The sequence below is a fragment of the Xyrauchen texanus genome, chromosome 4 (genome assembly GCF_025860055.1).
Source record: "Xyrauchen texanus isolate HMW12.3.18 chromosome 4, RBS_HiC_50CHRs, whole genome shotgun sequence".
In the NCBI taxonomy this organism is placed as follows: domain Eukaryota; kingdom Metazoa; phylum Chordata; class Actinopteri; order Cypriniformes; family Catostomidae; genus Xyrauchen; species Xyrauchen texanus.
In genome coordinates, this window is record NC_068279.1 from 3,861,598 (window position 1) to 3,882,747 (window position 21,150).

Sequence of the window (21,150 nt, forward strand, 5' to 3'; positions counted from 1 at the left end):
CTGGACTGCCGTTGATACACGATGGAGGATGGTACGTTTTGTTACGTTAACTCTAAACTCTGCTTGAAAGCTTCACTTTATTTAGTTGAGCAGCTACTGGAAGCTTCTAAAACAACCAGGCCAATTTAACTCTTACACTTGTGTAAAATCAACATGCAACAACTGCTTTATGTAGCACAATGAGCTAGTAGCTAACAGCTAGCGGTCGTGTTATTGTTTTGGTCAGTTTGTGTCGTGTTTAAGATGGTGTCACGGCAATGATGACGATCAGCCTATAATCCCACCCACGTTGATGCGGCACTAAACTGCAGTGGAAATGCAAGCTCGGAAAAGTAAAGCGAGTAGAGTTGATGCAAGTCGAACCGTAACGTGCAGTGGAAAATAGCCATTACAATATAAGTGAAAAACATTAATGCCACAAGAGTATTGTATATGGCCCCTTTAATATCCATCTGCTCCAGCCTATTTCAACACAGTGGCAAATGTGAAACCTGTGTGTGCGTATGTGTTGACTTTACACCCCCGGTGATGGTTATGGATTTGAACACATGGCTGGAAAACAGGTAATGTGTTCTGACACAAAGAACAAAGAGAACCAACGTGTAAGCAGACACACAAATGCATGCCTTCAGTCACATATAGACTCAAACTATAGAACATGTCCTAATCTAGATGTACCTCCTAAACAAATTTAGCAGACTCTTGCTTTATGAAGGCTTCGGGTTAACCATTTACATATCCAGATCATATTTCACCCCAAATTCAAAAGAAAAATTTTCCTATTTTATTTTAACTATTAATATTTTTACTTAATATTTTCTTTATAATTAGGCCAGAGCACACCTTCCCCCAAAATTCCCATTACTGTAATGCAAAAATAATGATGATCTATTACTAATATTGTAGAGTATTTAGATATACCAGTATTTGTTTTACTTACTTTAATTTATGCTGATTTAAATTAAAAAAAATTGAATATACAGTTAAAGATCACTGCACTCACCAAGTCATTTCATGCGATCTTTAAAGCAAGTAGTTCTGCTTTTAGGAGCACCAGTCGGTGTTCTGTTGTTGCTCATGTCTTTATGAACTTATTAAATGCAGAGTGAAATGCGGCCCATGCCACGAGCCTCTACCCCTTCATCCGTTATCTCCCATCTTTTCATTTGGAACGATCAATTTTCTCAACAAGAGGCCGACAGGCTTTGATCAATACTTCACTGTTGTTTTTCATGCCTCTTTATCTAAATCTGTGCCTCCGTAAAAATGACAACCCAAACTCCAGCAAATTTGTCTTAATTATTACTGCACTTAATTGAATTCCTCCACCCTTCCATCACAAAGTAGCAGTTCAAGGGGTAGAGGAAAGGAAATAGAGGGAGCAACGGGGATATAGGAAGGATGGGAGATGGAAAGAGAGAAGAAAAAGGTCCAACAATGCTCACTTTCTTCCTGGTAAGGAGGATTGCAGCGCAAAAAAATACAAATGCAATTAAATATAAAATAAATAAATATTTATTTTTCTTAATTAGTCATTTTTGTCTTGTTTTCCATTAAAAATATCAAAACAGGTTTATTTAATTGACAGTTGTAAAATGGAATTAGTTCAGAGAAATCTAATGGGTGGTTTATGCAAAAAAAAAAAAAAAAAAAGAAAATAGTATTTGCCAATGGGCTAAGATAAAAAATACAAAATGTTTGATGATTCTTAGTAAATAGAGGATTCATACGGTAATGGAAAATCTGTAGATATGAGGGAATTTTAAATGTATAATTTCCAGTCTTAGAAAAGACATTGAAATTAAAAATATTCATAAAAGCCATAGAAAGGTTGTGTAGGTTGAGTAGAGACCCCACCCTCAATTGGTCCAGTTGATTTGAGGTTGATTCGGCAGAGCACAGGTAGATCTGTTTTCCTTCCAAGAATCCACTCAGGTACTCTGACGGAAGCCACCCTCGGCACAGACGCACTGGCACACAGCTTGCCCTGGGGGCTGCGCAAGTATGCATTTCCCCCAGTGAGCCTACTTGCACAAGTCCTGTGCACGGTCAGGGAGGACGAGGAACAAGTCACTCTCGTGGCCCCTTCTTACTGGTCCACTCTGACTTGGCTCTCGGATCTCACGCTCCTCGCGACAGCACCACCCTGGCAGATTCTGAGGAAGGATCTTCTTTCTCAGGGACGGGACACCCGCTGGCATCTGTGCCCAGACCTCTGGAAGATCTAACCAGTCTACCACCAGCCGTCGTAGACACGATCACTCAAGCCAGAGCTCCCAGTTTGAGCTGCTAGAGTCAGTCGAACTAAAGACCCTCTCCTTGAAGACAGCGCTCCTGATTGCATTCACTTCCATCAAGAGGGTTGGGGACTTGCAAGAGTTCTTTGTCAGCGGCACTTGCTTGGAGATCCATCCGGCAGATTCTCACGTCATCCTGAGACCCCGACCGGGCTACGTGCCCAAGGTTCCTACAACCCCTTTCAGGGATCAGGTACACTTGTGTATAATCACCATGCAGCAATTGTTTTATGCAGCACAATGAGCTAGTAGCTAACAGCTTATTGTTTATTGTTTTGTGTTGCGTTTAAGATGATGTCACGGCAGTAGAGATGGCGCAACTATGTTGATCAGCCTATAATCCCACCCATAATGAGGCGGCACAAAACAGCAGTGGAAAAGCAAGCTCGGAAAAGTAAAGCGAGTCGAGTCAAGTCAAGTCAAACCGTAACGTGACGTGGAAAAGTGCCATTAGTAACAACATCAGGCAGTAGGTGGAAACAACAGTGACATTTATTGTGGTCAAGATATTGGAAATTAGATACTTCTGACCAGATTAGCTCCAGTTACTTGACATTTTATAGTTACACTTCTGCATTTCCACTCTAAACATACAGGATACAGTCATAACTTCTCCAAAATTAAACGATTTCCACTCAAACTTGCATTTGATGTTATTGTTAAAATATTCCCGTTATTTATTTTGCTCGCTCGCCCTCTTAGCTTCTCATCTATGGTTTGCGCCTCTCTGTCTGCACCAGATCTCAGTGCATTAAAGGGCTTTCAAGTTCACTGTATTACACTGGACACAATGAACATGTTACTTTTTGGACACATAGTTTGAGAATAAAATGGAAACAACTACAATAACAAACCTGCTGGACATTCTGTAGTCCTTAATGTGTTAAAGGGGTCATATCATTCAATCTTGCATTATTGAATTTTTTTCCTGAGGTCCACTTTTCTGGTTGTTTGTTTTGTGCTTTTTGCCAAAAACAGTCATTATTTAGTGTTTCATGACCCTCTTTTTTCCACTGGTTTCCAACGTTGGGATTGTTCAGAAGGAGCTGCAGAGTGCAGGTGCTACACACAGCCAGAAACATCACAATGTTTGATAAACATTCCCTCATTTTACTATTCAAAATATGACTCTCACTCCTTTTGATCAAAAGATCAAGAACGATTTGTTTCCTCATGATATGACCACTTTAAAGGTGTGGAGGTAGAGAGACAGACTTGTCTTGTTTTGTGGTGGGACGGGACATGTACAGACAGTGTCAAGAGGAGCTTTGCTCTCTCATTTGCCCCATTGCGGGAAGAGAATAGAGGCGTAATTGAGCTACAGTGCTAGCGGCAGCAATCTCAGCCAGTCGGTGAGCTGCCGAAGGTCATGTGTCACAGCGTGCTGGTAGAGGAGGAGGCCAGTCGTTTGCCGATGTATATTCTAAGAAAACAAGAGACAGAATGAGACAATCCGCCATTTCTGGCAGAAGTTAGTATGTATTATGCTTTTTATGTATTTACACTATTTTCTGTCCTGAAAATGGAGGACAAAGTAAATTCAAATTGTTTAGCTCATAGAACATTTTAGAGAGTCTAAGTACAAACATTTTTCTTTTTTTAGCTCTTCTAAATGTGTCTACAAAAGTGCATTAAATATAAGTAATTTCTTTCACAATGTGATGTTTTAGAGGCATTTTTGTTACCGACTACAGACCGGTATTATTTACTGATATTCACACTTTTATACTTAATTGGTTATTGGCTTTTTAATAAACCAATACAATAAACCATAAAAATAATACCAATAAATGCCACCATTTGGTTACTTCTTACTTAACATATCCATACTTAAGTGAGAAGTTATGAATATTTTATGAATATTTAATATTATTATTATTATTCTTGTACATGCTATGTTTCTATTGCTGTAATCTAATTATTATTGATTTATTATTTTGTCAAAAAGAAGAAATTAAACAATAAATAAATATTGATTCTGCACATTAAACATCAAAATTATACTTATCTGTTATACTGTATGAATATTTAAATAATATGTATTATTATTATTATCATTATTATGCATGTTAGGTTTTATTGCTATGGTCTAATAATGAATCATTATTGTGTCAAAATAATAGATTGAACAATTAAATATTTTGGTTCTGCATATTGATTGTCAGACAATTATATTACATAAAAATTATATGTATTGTATGAATATTTAAATAATATTTATTCATATTAATAGAATACATGTTATGTTTTTAACTGAAGTAGCCTAATAATTAGTTAATAAGAAGAGATTAAACTATAATTAGATATCAGTTCTGCATATTGGTTTCCAGACAATTAAACATTATTATTATTACTACAGAATATAATAGTTATTATGATGATGATTTATCATGGTAATTTTACTACCACAATTATTAGTATTGCATATGTTATCTTTTTATTGCTGTAGTCTAATGATTATTTATTTATTATTGTGTCAAAAAAGTTTAAACAATAATTAAATGTCAGTTCTGCGAACTTGTTGTCAGACATAAACAAAAAAATTATATTTATTGGTTATATTTATTAGTATGTATAGGCTGTAGATTTAAAAAAACAATAGCGGTCTATGTCTGATTTTAACATTGTATGTGCGCACAGTGTGAGTCTGGTGACAGGGTTACATAAGCATAAACTGTTGCTACACAGAGAGATTAAAATAAAGATTTGGGAAGACTGAAGTGTGCTCACCCCAGACCCAACGCAAGAACATGCGAGGCGAGCAGAGAGGGGAGGAGGATGAGGAGCACATCTGAGGAAAAAAAGCCCCTCTTCATCAACTCCATCTTCCTCATGCTCAGAGACTGCTTTGGGTGATGAAACACAAACTCCCTGAAGAGACAGAGGAAAAAGAGCTGCATTTGAGACAACTGCGAGAATATAAAAATATCTGTGTAAAAGATTATTTTGGAACCACGCAAATGCTGGCTTGAGAATTATACATGCATGCACCACAGGACACCACAGGTATTCTAAGACAAATTTCTTTGAGACAAATATAAACTTTTCCAGGGGCCTGGGTAGCTCAGCGAGTATTGACGCTGACTACCACCCCTGGAGTCGCGAGTTCGAATCCAGGACGTGCTGAGTGATTCCAGCCAGCTCTCCTAAGCAAACAAATTGGCCCGGTTGCTAGGGAGGGGTAGAGTTAAATGGGGTAACCTCCTCGTGGTCGCGATTAGTGGTTCTCGCCCTCAATGGGGCGCGTGGTAAGTTGTGCGTGGATCGCGGAGAGTAGCATGAGCCTCCACATGCTGTGGGTCTCCGCTGTTTCATGAACAATGAGCCACGTGTTAAGATGCGCGGATTAACGGTCTCAGAAGCGGAGGCAACCGAGACTTGTCCTCCGAAACCCGGATTGAGGTAACCGCACCACCACGAAGACCTACTAAGTAGTGGGAATTGGGAATTCCAAAATTGGGGAGAAAAGGGGATAAGAAATAAGTAAATAAAATAATAAAAACAAGAAGAAGAAAAAAAAGAAATTATCTTTTCCCTCTAGGGGCAGCAAATGCCCCCTGGATTTGATTATATTCATTTTTTTTTTTTTTTTTTTTTTTGGCTTTTTGCACTTTTATGAGGGCATAGTTTGTTCTAAAATATACAGTGAGTTATCCTTTCATTTCAAGTCCTTTCATTTCATAAATCTGCCTAGTTCTACATCTGAATAATTAAATATATTACCTCTTACCCATAAAATTAAATAAACTCATATTTTTGGCCATAATATGTCTAACTAGGTCTAGAATCCTGGGGCATTTTTGTCCTGAGCCCCCCTTAATTTTTGGCCCTGCTGTTAGGTTTACTTATGTAGTACCAAATTAGCAATTTAGCATGATTACTCCAGGAAAAGGTGTTGGAGTGATGGCTGCTGGAAATGGGGCCTGTCTAGATTTTATCAAAAATAACCTTTTTCAAATAGTGATGGGGCTGTTTTTTACATCAGTAATGTCCTGACTATACTTTGTGAAGAGTTGAATGCCACTTTGGTGAATTAAAGCACCGATTTTCTTCCAAAACAGCTAAATCTGTACATTAGTCCAAACTTTTGACTAGTGTATATATATATATTTATTTATTTATTTATTTAAGCAATATCACACAAGCAATAGTGCAATATGGCCCTACATCAACACTGTTGTGATTCGGCCACAGGCTGAGTGCCGTAGTTAATCACAACAGTGCTGATTTAGAGCCATATAGCACGATTGTGAGTGTGATTTTGCTAATATACAACAGTTGATCAAGTAAATTAAAAAAATTACAGTCACAAACCAAACACACAAAACACATGTGCATGGAAATACTTTCTTAAGTGATGGATCAGAATCTGCCATTGCTGGTTCAAATCATATGCATCCAAGCCTCTAAAAAAACATCACTTTAGAACTAGTATCACGGCTTGGGCTGTTTCTAACAAGTTACTGGAGAAACAAGGATGTGTTTGTGTGTGCGTGCGTGCCTGCGTGTATGCGTGTTTGTTTGTGTGTGTGTGTGTGTGTGTGTGTGTGAGCGTGTATTTATCACTTTATGGGGACCAAATGTCCCCATAAGGATAGTAAAACCTGACATTTTTGACCTTGTGGGGACATTTTGTAGTAATTGTTAAGCGCCTTAAGTGTGTAATTAATCAGACTGTTTTGTCTCAGCTGTGATGAGCCTTAATTATGAAGTTGTTAGTTTAAAGCTATTTCTAGTGTAGTAGTAATCCGAGAAATCACAGAGTGCCGATAAATGAAAATACTGACTGACTGGCGATGTACGTAACATCAGAACAACACAAAAATGGTCTTTTGCTGCCACCTGCTGGCTAAAACTTGTAATGTCACAAAATAAATGTAAAGAGACACACCTAGCTTTTTACACATCTGCACTGCTCTTACACTTTAGTTTAGAATGGCATGAACAGTAAGTGAAACAGAAAGTGGAGTGATACAAATAGTGAAGCATCCGAGTGCTGATATTCTGAGACATCGGAACACGTGGAATGTCTCTCGTCCAATCAGATTCGAGGACAGAACCTGTCCTCGAATCTGATTGGACGAGAGACATTCCATGTGTTTTTATATATCATAATAGCCATATATATATAAATACCAGGCTACTATGATAGCTGATCATGATAGCTGTGCAACATTTAGATGGAGGACAGCACAGAAGAGAATCTTCTTTTTTAAGAGCCATTTCTGTGGTTGTACTTAATTATGACACATACAGTTCACCTGTAGTCCCAATGTCGTTGAATCCTAAAATGGTCTGCGATCATAGGCAGCATTCTCATAGCTTTATCAGGATATAGTGAAAGGCTTTTAAAATCAGGCTTTATAGACAGCTACCCCTTGGGGCTAGGATCTGGCACTACAGCGTCAGCATGTATATGCACTGTTATGAAAATTGACAAAGTGGAGAATTTGTGCTTTCTTCCGAGATTTATCTTTAAAACCGCATAATGATATCGGTGCACTCTAGAGCTTCCCTAATCTACAATCCCACGTCATTAAACGTTTAAATGTTAAAAGTTTTGTGACATGGGTTTACCACACTCGCCTATGCTTCTCTAATGGTCTTTTGCATTCGAACTTTCTACTTTACCTAACTCATAATCTTGATAAACTCGACATAAGCAGATTCGCTGACTCATGGTGTGGCGCACAAGCTATTTTTGTGTGGCGACTCTAAATGATCCTCTCGCAGATTTTAGCAGAGGTATGCAGGGCTAACAGAGGTCAAGCGCTGTGCTGTAAGAGTTGGCAATCTGTGAAACACTCTGTGGTTCTTAAAGAGCATAGTGTATAACAGAAGGCCGTGTCATTAATTATCTCCATATGACATAATGAGGTCCTTAAAACGCATATTTTTTTCTAGGACGGTAAACTGACATCATGTGCAAAAACCTTCCCAATCTTTATTAATCTTTGTTATTGTCATCATTAAATCATTATTACTGCGGTTTCATGTGGTGCCACTAGTGGCACAGAAATTGTGCACTGCGCCTTTAAACAAAGGTGACTCTTACTTGGGCGGCAGGTTCTCTGGCCGACTGGACCAATCCCACACCCATTCAGCACTCACCCTTCTGTCACTCTCATCCGACTACAGAAATGTACAGAAAGAAAGAGAAAAAAGATAGCGAGAGATTTGTAAGAGTTTGTGTGTGGGAACGTATTTGCAGTGCACCACATGAACCTTTTACTCTCTGATTAAAATGAAAGCGGTTACTCTTTACCATAGGAAATAAAAAGATTATTGTTATGGCTGAATAAATGGGAAAATTTTGCATAATGAATGATGAGTGAGTTATTGATTAATAAACCATGAAAGCAAATGCTATTGCAAAAAATAGCATCATATGATTATTACCATAATTATAATGATAAAAAAAATTATACTACATAAAAACATCATAAATATTCAAGTCATTAGTGACTGGCTATAACAATAAAAGCCTTTTGCCAGAGTTATGAACAGTTACAAATTTGGACACAATCGAGTGAATCTGACGATAAAGCCTTCTGATCAAAAGGCGCTTATAAGCTTGAATGAGCTTTGCAGACAAATTGAGCCCACATACTGTAAAATCACATTTGTTTGGTTGTTTGCTTTCAGTATTGGACAGGATAGTGCAGAAAAAGCAATGAACGGGTGTCCCGCATACAGTGAACTCCTTCCATACAGTTTATAAAGCATTACAGGATGCACCTGTATTTGCTGGTGTGTGTGTGCTACCTGTATAGTAACACAATCTGTGCTGCTGCTGCCGCCCTCGCTGGCTGGTTTAGGTGACCCAGTTGTTCTCGGGGTCACGACCTGCGGAGGACTGAATCAAATGAAAATTCAAGTTATAACAACATCTAAACTTTTATGTTTTTTTGTTGTTGTTGTTGCTATTGTTACAAAATTAGACAAGAGTACTGAGCTATTATATTAACGTGGACAGCATAGCTCAGAAATTGTAATGATGGAAGATTCATATTGAAACTGGCATTTTGACACATTGTTGAGGTCTCTTCTGAAACTCTTCAATAGGTGTGTGAGGATACAGGGGTGTTGTTCTCAGGAGGACAATCTGTGGAGCAGGAAACTGAAGCAAAAGTCTCAATTTGTCTCCATACTTGTTGAAGGAATGTTCCATGTTCAATAAATCACATGCTGAGATTACAGGGTATACCGTTACATCGTCATGACAAGGAAAATGTAAGACTGGATATAACTTTAAACAGATATGGTAGTAAGCGATTTGACACTTTTCCGCTACACACCTGTCCGTTTGACTACTCTCACACTCCAGCTGAGCGTCCAGCAGGATTCTCTCTAACTCCCCCTGCAGCATGGAGGTCGTTGTGTCCTGTGGTCCCGCTGTGTCATCTCTCTGACCCTCCAGCTGCACCCAAGAGCCTGACAGAGAGAACATGATGTCAGTAAGTGAAAATATCAAATAACTGACATGGATTGGAGGTCAGACGTCTGAAGAGGTTACTTTGGATTAATAAAATAGAGTAAAAGATTATTTATCGCTATATGAATGCGGTCAGGGGGAACCGACAGATCAATCTATATATCTGTCTGTCTGTCTGTCTGTCTGTCTCTCTCTGTCTATCTGTCTGTCTATCTATCTATCTATCTATCTATCTATCTATCTATCATCTATCTATCTATCTATCTATCTGTCTGTCTGTCTGCTGTCTCTCTGTGTCTCTGTCTATCTGTCTGTCTCTTTCTTTCTATCTATCTATCTATTTGTGTGTCTGTCTGTCTGCCTGTCTGTCTCTGTCTCTCTGTCTCTTTCTATCTATCTATCTATCTATCTATCTATCTATCTATCTATCTATCTATCTATCTATCTATCTATCTATCTATCTATCTATCTATCTATTTGTGTGTCTGTCTGTCTGTCTGTCTGTCTGTCTATCTGTCTGTCAGTCTCTTTCTTTCTATCTATCTATCTATCTATCTATCTATCTATCTATCTATCTATCTATCTATCTATCTATCTATCTATCTATCTATCTATCTATCTGTCTGTCTGTCTGTCTGTCTGTCTGTCTATCTGTCTTCCTATCTATCTATCTATCTATCTATCTATCTATCTATCTATCTATCTATCTATCTATCTATCTATCTATCTATCTATCTATCTATCTGTCTGTCTGTCTGCCTTTCTGTCTGTCTGTCTATCTGTCTTCCTATCTATCTATCTATCTATCTATCTATCTATCTATCTATCTGTCTGTCTGTCTGTCTGTCTGTCTGTCTGTCTTCCTATCTATCTATCTATCTATCTATCTATCTATCTATCTATCTATCTATCTATCTATCTGTCTATCTGTCTGTCTGTCTATCTGTCTATCTATCTATCTATCTATCTATCTATCTATCTATCTATCTATCTATCTATCTATCTATCTATCTATCTATCTATCTATCTATCTATCTGTCTTTTTTATCTATCTATCTATCTATCTATCTATCTATCTATCTGTCTGTCTGTCTGTCTGTCTGTCTGTCTGTCTATCTATCTATCTATCTGTCTATCTGTCTGTCTGTCTGTCTGTCTGTCCTCCTATCTATCTATCTATCTATCTATCTATCTATCTATCTATCTATCTATCTGTCTTTTTATCTATCTATCTATCTATCTATCTGTCTGTCTGTCTGTCTGTCTGTCTGTCTGTCTGTCTATCTATCTATCTGTCTATCTGTCTGTCTGTCTGTCTGTCTGTCCTCCTATCTATCTATCTATCTATCTATCTATCTATCTATCTATCTATTTGTGTGTCTGTCTTTCTGTCTGTCTGTCTCTCTGTCTATCTGTTTAGATTCAAGATTCAAATAGCTTTATTGGCATGGTGAAAGAAATCTTTACATTGCCAAAGCATTCATAACACTATACAATACAAATAAGTAAATAATTATAAAATTTAAAAAAAAAAATAAAAGTATTTTTTCTTTTTTTTACATGGAAATAAACATTGCAATAAAATGTTTAATTTTCTAATAGTTATAATAGTGTCTCTAGGCGTATGGTTGGTAGCTCTGTCCTGCAGGAGGCTCTTTCTTCGTGACAGGACCTCACGTACCTGGCAGCCAGGCTTGAGCTCGCTGGGCTTTCTCCTAGCAGGAGTGGGAGTTTGTCCATATTTGATTTTTGGTGGAAGTCTTTCTGGTAGGTTGTAAAAAGGGGATAGAAAGTGTCCCTAATGTTTGTATAATTGGGGCAGGATGTCAAAAAGTGTAGTTCTGTTTCCACTTGGTTCTCTGTGCAGTGAGGACACAGTCGCTCTTCCCTCGGCAGCCAGGTCTGTCTGTGTCTGCCTGTCTCTCTCTCTCTCTCTCTGTCTGTCTGTGTCTGCCTGTCTCTATGCTCAGTGTGTGTTCACTGAGTCTGTACACGCTCACGACTTTCCTCAGTTTAGGGTCGCTCACTTTACTCAGGTATCCTGCCAATTCATATTTTCTTTATAGGGCCAAATAGCATTCCAATTTACTCTGTTTGGCTGTTGCGTCTGTCCAATGTTTGAGGTATTTCTCTTTTTGTGTTTTAATTATTTGGTTTGGTCTGGCTATGTTTTTATTGTCAGTTTGTGACGTCAGCTCTAAGACCAATCAGCCGAGGGCGTTTTTCTCTGGCTCCAGCTCTTGGTAGGACAGGGCTTTGTGTTGGAGGGTCTGTTCATCGCTATTTTTTAAGTGGGCATGGAATTTAATGGTATTTTTTTAATCGTTATTACAAGGGGGTATAATCCTAATTCTGCTCTACAGGCATTATTTGGGGTTTTGCGCTGAACTCGTAGCAAGATTTTGCACAGCTCGGTCTGCAGAGTCTCTATTGGGTGTTTGTCCCATTTAGTGAACTCTTGGTCTGTGAGTGGACCCCAGACTTCACACCCGTACAGCGCGATGGGCTCTATTACAGTTTTTATTATTTTTAGCCAGATTCTGATTGGGATGTCAATTTGGATATTTCTCTTAATAGCATAAAAAGCTCTCCGGGCCTTGTCTCTCAAGGCGTTTACAGCTTTTTTTTTTACATTTCCTGTGTTGCTAATATTTATGCCAAGGTAAGTGTAGTCCTGCGTGTGTTCGAGGAGCATGTTGTTCAATTTAAAACTATGATGTTGGTCTTGGCGGCTGGGTCTTTTTTGGAAAATCATTATTTTTGTCTTTTTGGGGTTAACTGACAGGGCCCATGTCTGACAGAAGCTGTGCAGGAGGTCTAGATGCTGCTGTAGACCCTCTTTAGTGGGAGACAGCAGCACCAGATCATCAGCAAACAGAAGGCATCTGACTTCAGTGTCCAGAAGAGTAAGGCCAGGTGCTGTAGACTGATCCAGAGCCCTCGCTAGCTCATTTATGTAGATATTGAACAGCGTGGGACTTAAGCTGTAGCCCTGTCTCACTCCACGACTCCGAGGGAGGAATTCTGTGTGTTTGTTACCAATTTTAACTGCAAATTTGTTGTTTGTGTACATTGATTTGATGATGTCATATGTTTTTCCTCCAATGCCGCACTGGATTAATTGAAGAAAAAGACCTTCATGCCAAATGGAGTCAAATGCTTTTTTGAAGTCAACAAAGCATGAGAAAATGTTACTTTTGTTTTGGTTAATTTGCTTATCGACTAAGGTATGGAGACTGTATATATGGTCTGATGTGCGATATTTTGGTTGGAAGCCAATTTGACACTTGCTCAGGACATCTATCTCTGAGAAAATGGGCTAGTCTGCTGTTTAGGATGTTGCAGAAGAGTTTGCCTAGGTTGCTGTTTACACATATACCACGGTAGTTATTAGGGTCAAGTTTGTCTCCGTTTTTATGGATTGGGGTAATAAGTCCTTTGTTCCAAATGTTGGGGAATATACCTAAACTCAGGATGATATTGAAGAGCTTGAGAATGGCTAATTTGAATTTGTGGTCTGTGTATTTAATCTTTTCATTTAGGATACCATCGACACCACAGGCTTTTTGCAATTTCAGGGTTTGGATTTTGTCTAATAGTTCGGTTAGTGTCATTGGAGAGTCTAAGGGGTTCTGGTAGTCTTTGATGGTTGATTCTAAAACCCTTCGTTTGTCATAAAGGGCATTTTGTTCCTGATTTTTGTTTACATTATTAAAGAGGTTGGAGAAGTGGTTAATCCAAACATCTCCATTCTGGATAGCTAGTTCTTGATGGTAGGATTTGTTTAGTGTGTTCCAATGTTTCCAGAACTGGTCGGATTCTAAGGATTCTTCAATTTCCCAGAGTTGACTTTTTGTGTTTTGATCTTTTTTCTTTCTTAAAGTATTCCTATATTGTTTAAGTTTTTCGTGATAGAGATGACGGATGTTCTCATTGTCAGCATCTCTGTGTTTCTGGTTGGATAGGATTCTTAATTCTTTCCTAAGTTTTTTGCAGTCATTGTCAAACCATTTCTCAGTGGCATGTGGTCTTTTTGGTTTTCTTTTTGTGGTTTTTAAGTTGGATAATGATGCTGATACCTCAAATATTCTGTTCAGCTTGTCTACTGCTAGGTTTGTACCTTCACTATTGTGCAGGAAAGGAGTGACAAGGAATTGATCTAATAGGGCTTGAATTTTCGGTTGACTAATTGTACTTAGATATGTATCTTTACTGTTTTGTTTCCATCTATACATGTTTCTAAGTGAGTGGAGCTGGGTTTGTTTAGATGCTTCTTGGTTGGGCATTGCTCTGTTTTAGTAGAGGGTTATTTTACTGTGGTCTGACAGGGGGTTTAGTGGGCTAACTGTGAATGCTCTGAGGGAGTTTGGGTTAAGGTCTGTCAGAAAATAGTCGGCTGTACTGCTACCGAAAGATGAGCTGTAGGTGTATCTACCGTAGGAGTCTCCTCGAAGCCTGCCATTGACTAGGAACAGACCTAGTGTGCGACACAGATGAAGAAGATGTGTTCCGCTTTTGTTTGTTGTTTTATCATAATTGTGTTGTTTATCTGTCTATCTGTCTATCTATCTATCTATCTATCTATCTATCTATCTATCTATCTATCTATCTATCTATCTATTTATCTATCTATCTGTCTGTCTGTCTGTCTGTCTGTCTGTCTGTCTATCTATCTGTCTGTCTGTCTGTCTATCTATCTATTTGTGTGTCTGTCTGTCTCTCTGTCTATATGTCTGTCTGTCTATCTATCTATCTGTCTGTCTGTCTGTCTATCTGTCTGTCTATCTATCTATCTGTCTGTCTGTCTGTCTATGTATCTGGCTGTCTGTCTGTCTATCTGTCTGTCTGTCTCTCTGTCTATATGTCTGTCTATCTATCTATCTATCTGTCTGTCTGTCTCTCTGTCTATCTGTCTGTCTATCTATCTATCTATCTATCTATCTGTTTGTGTGTCTGTCTATCTGTCTGTCTGTCTCTCTGTCTGTTTATCTGTCTGTCTATCTATCTATCTGATTGTTGACATTAACACATGGAGAATACAGTGTTGCTTGCTGACCAAGCGCTTGCTTACGTAAGCATTTTATTTCTGTGAAAGATTAGCCAGTCACCTCTCTCTCTCGCTCTCTCTCTCTCTCTCTCTCTCTCTCTCTCTCTCTTCATTCTCTCTATCTCTTTCTTTCTCCCCAACTTCTTCCTCATTCTGACCTTTATTTTCTTCCAGAAAGTCTAAAGTATCCTCTCTCTCTCTCTCTCTCTCTCTCTCTCTCTCTCTCTCTCTCTCTCTCTCTCTCTCTCTACTTCCTGGTCTTTTTTTCAGTTGGTTTGTGAGAGAAGGGTGAAGTAATTGTGCCAATGCCCCAGATTTTCTACCATGTGGAAGTGTGACATAACACCAGAGAAGCGCTGTGTGCCACGTATACCTAGTGCACTTCCCCTACGGACAGTTTAAGCCACTGATCAAAGTATAAGAGCTGTTTACTCTCTTCACATTAATTGGATTAGAGATACAAAACAGACGAGTCATAGAATTTGTTTATATAATAATACTGTCAAAAACAAAGACAAAGCAACAGACCACAATGTATTAATAACAAAGAATTATGATGTAACACTGAAATATATGCATTGTAAACAGCTAAATGGCAACACTTTGAACAAAAGTGAATCTGTTGTTTCAAAAGAGTCAAATAATTTTGAGTAAAATAAATGTATATAATGTATAATAAATGTGCACACCGTATATACTTATATAAACAAAGACAAATATTAATATACAAGAGACTGAAACATGAAAAAAAATATATAAATAAACTCATAATTGCACATTTATTTAAACAAACTTAGTTTATAATTTTAGATAATTAATCATTTTATAAAAATGACATTGTGTAATTCTATTTTAACTATAATTTATATTAGCTTAACATAGTTTAATAAAATCAATTCAAGTATAAAACAAATATTTTTTTAATAAAAAATTATAAAATAATTGGAATACTAAAATGTATTCAAATATATTTATATTAAAATGTAGAACTCTATATAGTATGTCTAGTAAATTAAATGTGCAACATCACAGGTTACAACGACAAAGCAGTGTTACGTATGCATTTGTCTTACTGTGCAGAGCATCATCTGGTGATTGAGATCCTGAAAGAGCCATGATGGGACAGATGAGTTCAAGAGGAGATGCACCGAGTTCAGCTCCTCACTGTGTCTCTGTTTATTTAACAGACCTCGCTCTCTCTCTCTCTCTCTCTCTCTCTCTCTCTCTCTCTCTCTCTCTCTCTCTCTCGTGTGTGTGTGTGTGTGTGTGTGTGTGTGTGTGTGTGTGTGTGTGTGTGTGTGTGTGTAAAACCCGAAATGTTTGACCTTGTGGGGACATTTTGTCAGTCCCCATGAGGAAAACAGCTTATAAATCATACAAAATTATGTTTTTTGAAAATGTAAAAATGCAGAAAGTTTTCAGTGAGGGTTAGGTTTAGGGGTAGGGTTAGGTTTAGGGGTTAGAATATAAAGTTTGTACAGTATAAAAAGCATTATGTATATGGAAAGTCCCCATAAAACATGGAAACACAACATGTGTGTGTGTGTGTGTGTGTGTGTGTGTGTGTGTGTGTGTGTGTGTGTGTGTGTGTGTGTGTGTGTGTGTGTGTGTCATTGAGTGGCAAATGTTGCCGGTTTTCCTCCAGGGGGCGCTCGGTGGCATTCAGATGTCATGATGTTTTTTGTATTATTAGAGACTTTCATACACCAAAAGTACAATTTTGTAAAAAGTTCATTATTATTAGAAGTACTTGATATTAAAATTGAAATACGACTCAATTAAAATTGAAATACGAAATTGCTGTAAAACCAATTAGCATTTTTTTGTGACCACAACAGATCCCACGTGACAATGTCGTATATGCGCTAATTATACAGCGGTCTGGATAATAATTTACAGATTAATAATTATATGCATTAACTTTGATACCATTTAAAAGCCAGTCAAGGCGTCGCTATATATATATATATATAATTTTATTTTTTTATCTATTTTTTTTTTTACATTTTAAAATAATTGTAAAGTCATCACAACTATGGAATATATAAATGGAAATATGGGAATTATGTTGTGACTAATAAAATCCCAAATAAATCAAAACTATGTTATATTTTAGCATTTTCAAAGTAGCGAGCCTTTGCCAAGATTTTGCAGAAATTTACTCTTGACATTTTCTCAACCAACTCCTTGAGGAATCACCCTGGGATGATTTTAAACAGTATTGAAGGAGTTCCCATCTATATGTTGGGCACTTAGTGGCTGCTTTTCTTTATTATTAGGCCCAAGTCATACATTTCAAAAACTTAATTTATATATATATAAATGTGTGTGTCTGTGTGTGTGTGTGTGTGTGTGTGTGTGTGTGTGTGTGTGTGTGTGTGTGTGTGTGTGTGTATAGTGGTCAGATAATCTCAAATAACACACACGCACGCTTATTTCACTAACAACAAAGTACCATGGTAATACCACTTTTTCACATAGTAAAATGCTACCATGATTTTTGGTCAGGGCATGTATCATGGTACGACTGCTTTTTTACACGGTAACATGGTCATGCCATAATTTTGTTAGAAATGTGCGTGCCTTGGTCACTGTTTATTGGTGTAATGCATGACGTCGATGTGTTTAATGAATGACGTTATGCAACTCGTACATCATTGAGCGGCTGTTCAGTGTATCGCCACGAGAGGGAGACAAATCAATTTACAATGTTTCAGCCTTCATTGTAGACCTCATTTCCAATGTCTGTAACTTGTATTTATTGTTGTAGTTACCATTATTCAATAATCTCATCATCATTATGGTCGAATTATAATCTCTACCATGATGGTGAATGATTAATATAGGCCTACTATGGTATTTGCACTCCAAGGTACTTCAAAGACATAGTGATGACATCACACTGCTTGGGGGGTTGCTTAAACTAGCCTACACTGGCTTTTGCTGGTCTTTATGCTGGCAAACTGAAAGGGCCGAAACCTCACTAAAATCAGCCAAATAAAACAAGATAACAACCAACCAGCCTGGAATGTTTTGTTTTGTTTTGTTACTCAGCAGGGATATTTGTTTTGTTTGTTTTGTTTTGTTTGTTTTGTTTTGTTTCTCAGCAAGGATATTTGTTTCATTTGTTTTGTTTTGTTTGTTTTGTTTCTCAGCAAGGATATTTGTTTCATTTGTTTTGTTCTGTTTTGTTCTGTTTTGTTTTTTGTTTTGTTTCTCAGCAAGGATATTTGTTTCATTTGTTTTGTTTTGTTTGTTCTGTTCTGTTTTGTTTTGTTACTCAACAGGGATATTTGTTTTGTTTGTTTTGTTTTGTTCTGTTTTGTTCTGTTACTCAACAGGGATATTTGTTTTGTTTGTTCTGTTCTGTTTTTTACTCAACAGGGATATTTCTTTCATTTGTTTTGTTACTCAGCAGGGATATTAGTTTTGTTTGTTTTGTTTGTTCTGTTCTGTTTTGTTTTGTTTCTCAACAAGGATATTTGTTTCATTTGTTTTGTTTTGTTTGATTTGTTTGTTCTGTTCTGTTTTTTGTTTTGTTTCTCAGCAAGGATATTTGTTTCATTTGTTTTGTTTTGTTTGTTCTGTTTTGTTTTGTTACTCAACAGGGATATTTGTTTTGTTTGTTCTGTTCTGATTTGTTTTTTTACTCAGCAGGGATATTTGTTTCATTTGTTTTGTTTTGTTTGTTCTGTTTTGTTTAGTTACTCAACAAGGATATTTGTTTTGTTTGTTTTGTTCTGTTCTGTTTTGTTACTCAGCAGGGATATTTGTTTTATTTGTTTTGTTTTGTTTGTTCTGTTCTGTTTTGTTACTCAGCAGGGGTATTTATTTAGTTTGTTCTATTGTGTTCTGTTTTGTTTTGTTACTCAGCAAGGATATTTGTTTCATTTGTTTTGTTTTGTTTGTTCTGTTCTGTTTTGTTTTGTTACTCAACAGGGATATTTGTTTTGTTTGTTCTGTTCTGATTTGTTTTTTACTCAGCAGGGATATTTGTTTCATTTGTTTTGTTTTCTTTGTTCTGTCTGTTCTGTTCTGTTTTGTTTTGTTCTGTTTTCTTTTGTTACTCAACAGCGATATTTGTTTTGTGTGTTCTGTTCTGATTTGTTCTGTTTTGTTACTCAGCAGGGTTATTTGTTTCATTTGTTTTGTTTTGTTTGTTCTGTTTTGTTTAGTTACTCAACAGGGATATTTGTTTTGTTTGTTCTATTCTGTTTTGTTCTGTTTTGTTACTCAGCAGGGATATTTGTTTTATTTGTTTTGTTTTGTTTGTTCTGTTTTGTTCTGTTTTGTTACTCAGCAGGGATATTTGTTTAGTTTGTTTTGTTCTATTGTGTTCTGTTTTGTTACTCAGCAGGGATATTTGTTTTGTTTGTTCTGTTATGTTTTGTTTGTTCTGTTCTATTTTGTTTTGTTTTGTTACTCAGAAGGGATATTTGTTTTGTTTGTTTGTTCTATTTTGTTTTGTTACTCAGCAGGGCTATTTGTTTTGTTTGTTTGTTCTGTTCTGTTTTGTTACTCAGCAGGGCTATTTGTTTCATTTGTTTTGTTTTTATTTGTTTGTTTGTTCTGTTCTGTTTTGTTACTCAGCAGGGATATTTGTTTCATTTGTTTTGAATTGTTTGTTTGTTCTGTTTTGTTACTCAGCAGGAATATTTGTTTCATTTGTTTAGTTTTGATTTGTTTGTTTGTTTGTTCAGTTTTTTTACTCAGCAGGGATATTTGTTTAATTTGTTTTGTTTGTTCTGTTCTGTTGTTACTGAGCAGGAATATTTGTTTCATTTGTTTTGTTTTGATTTGTTTGTTTGTTCTGTTTTTTACTCAGCAGGGATATTTGTTTCATTTGTTTTGTTTGTTCTGTTTTGTTTAGTTACTCAACAAGGATATTTGTTTTGTTTGTTTTGTTTTGTTCTGTTTTGTTTTGTTACTCAACAGGGATATTTGTTTTGTTTGTTCTGTTCTGATTTGTTTTTTTACTCAGCAGGGATATTTGTTTCATTTGTTTTGTTTGTTTGTTCTGTTCTGATTTGTTTTTTACTCAGCAGGGATATTTGTTTCATTTGTTTTGTTTGTTCTGTCTGTTCTGTTCTGTTTTGTTTTCTTTTGTTACTCAACAGCGATATTTGTTTTGTTTGTTCTGTTCTGATTTGGTTTTTTACTCAGCAGGGTTATTTGTTTCATTTGTTTTGTTTTGTTTGTTCTGTTCTGTTTTGTTACTCAGCAGGGATATTTGTTTTATTTGTTTAGTTTTGTTTGTTCTGTTCTGTTTTGTTACTCAGCAGGGATATTTGTTTCATTTGTTTTGTTTTGATTTGTTTGTTTGTTTGTTCAGTTTTTTTACTCAGCAGGGATATTTGTTTCATTTGTTTTGTTTGTTCGATTCTGTTTTGTTACTCAGCAGGAATATTTGTTTCATTTGTTTTGTTTTGATTTGTTTGTTCAGTTTTTTTACTCAGCAGGGATATTTGTTTCATTTGTTTTGTTTTGATTTGTTTGTTCTGTTTTTTTACTCAGCAGGGATATTTGTTTCATTTGTTTTGTTTGTTCTGTTTTGTTCTGTATTGTTTTGTTACTCAGCAGGGATATTTGTTTCATTTTTTTGTTACTCAGCAGGGATATTAGTTTTGTTTGTTTTGTTTGTTCTGTTTGTTACTCAGCAAGGATATTTCTTTCATTTGTTTTGTTTTGTTTGTTCTGTTTGTTACTCAGCAGGGATATTTGTTTCATTTGTTTTGTTTTGTTTGTTCTGTTTTGTTTTGTTACTCAGCAGGGATATTTGTTTCATTTGTTTTGTTTTGTTTGTTCTGTTCTGTTCTGTTTTGTTACTCAGCAGGGATATTTGTTTCATTTGTTTTGTTTTGTTTGTTCTGTTCTGTTTTGTTACTCAGCAGGGATATATGTATTTTATTTTATTTTTTTTATTTTTTTACTCAGCAGGGATACGCATACCAGCTTAGGGTGTTTTTTTTTCTCAGCAGAGATATTTGTTTTGTTTTGTTTCTTAACAGGAAAATTTGTTTTTAGTTTCATTTCTTAGCAGGGATATTTGTTTTATTTTGTTTCATTTATTATAAGGGCAATTTTGTGTTGTTTTGTTTCTTAGCAGGGATATATTTGTTTCTTGTCTTGATTTGTTTTATTTTGCAGCAGGAATACACATACCAGTTTAGATATTGTTTTTTTTTCTTCTTCTTTTTTCTTTTTTGAGGGATACAAATATACCATGGTATTTATGGCATTCCAAGGTACTTCAAAACATGTTGATTTCATTACTGCGGCAGGAGACACGTGTTTGAAGATTTGCCTAGACAGTGAACTCAACAAACACTAATAATAGAGAAGCTCAAACCGGGTTACCTATACAGAGCCAA

At 36.5% G+C, this 21,150-nt stretch overlaps 1 protein-coding gene across 1 annotated transcript; it reads right to left on the minus strand.

Moving 5' to 3' along the window:
- Positions 1 to 1,555: 1,555 nt before the first annotated feature.
- Positions 1,556 to 15,960, minus strand: LOC127637459 (BCL2/adenovirus E1B 19 kDa protein-interacting protein 3-like). The gene is made up of 6 exons (XM_052118541.1): positions 15,853 to 15,960; positions 9,596 to 9,731; positions 9,063 to 9,153; positions 8,353 to 8,429; positions 5,028 to 5,168; positions 1,556 to 3,720 (listed from the first exon to the last, which is right to left on the minus strand). Exons 1-6 carry the CDS (start codon positions 15,893 to 15,895, stop codon positions 3,672 to 3,674), a joined length of 537 nt encoding a protein of 178 aa, XP_051974501.1. The 5' UTR covers positions 15,896 to 15,960; the 3' UTR covers positions 1,556 to 3,671.
- Between the last annotated feature and the right edge of the window lie 5,190 nt (positions 15,961 to 21,150).

Excerpts from the sequence above, each read along its gene's own strand:
- LOC127637459 (XM_052118541.1), bottom strand. The coding sequence starts at position 15,895 with ATGGCTCTTTCAGGATCTCAATCACCAGATGATGCTCTGCACA. Across the intron at positions 8,430-9,062 it reads CAGATTGTGTTACTATACAG|TCGGATGAGAGTGACAGAAG; the intron begins GTAGCACACACA and ends ACATTTCTGTAG. Across the intron at positions 5,169-8,352 it reads CCAGAGAACCTGCCGCCCAA|GGAGTTTGTGTTTCATCACC; the intron begins GTAAGAGTCACC and ends CTGTCTCTTCAG.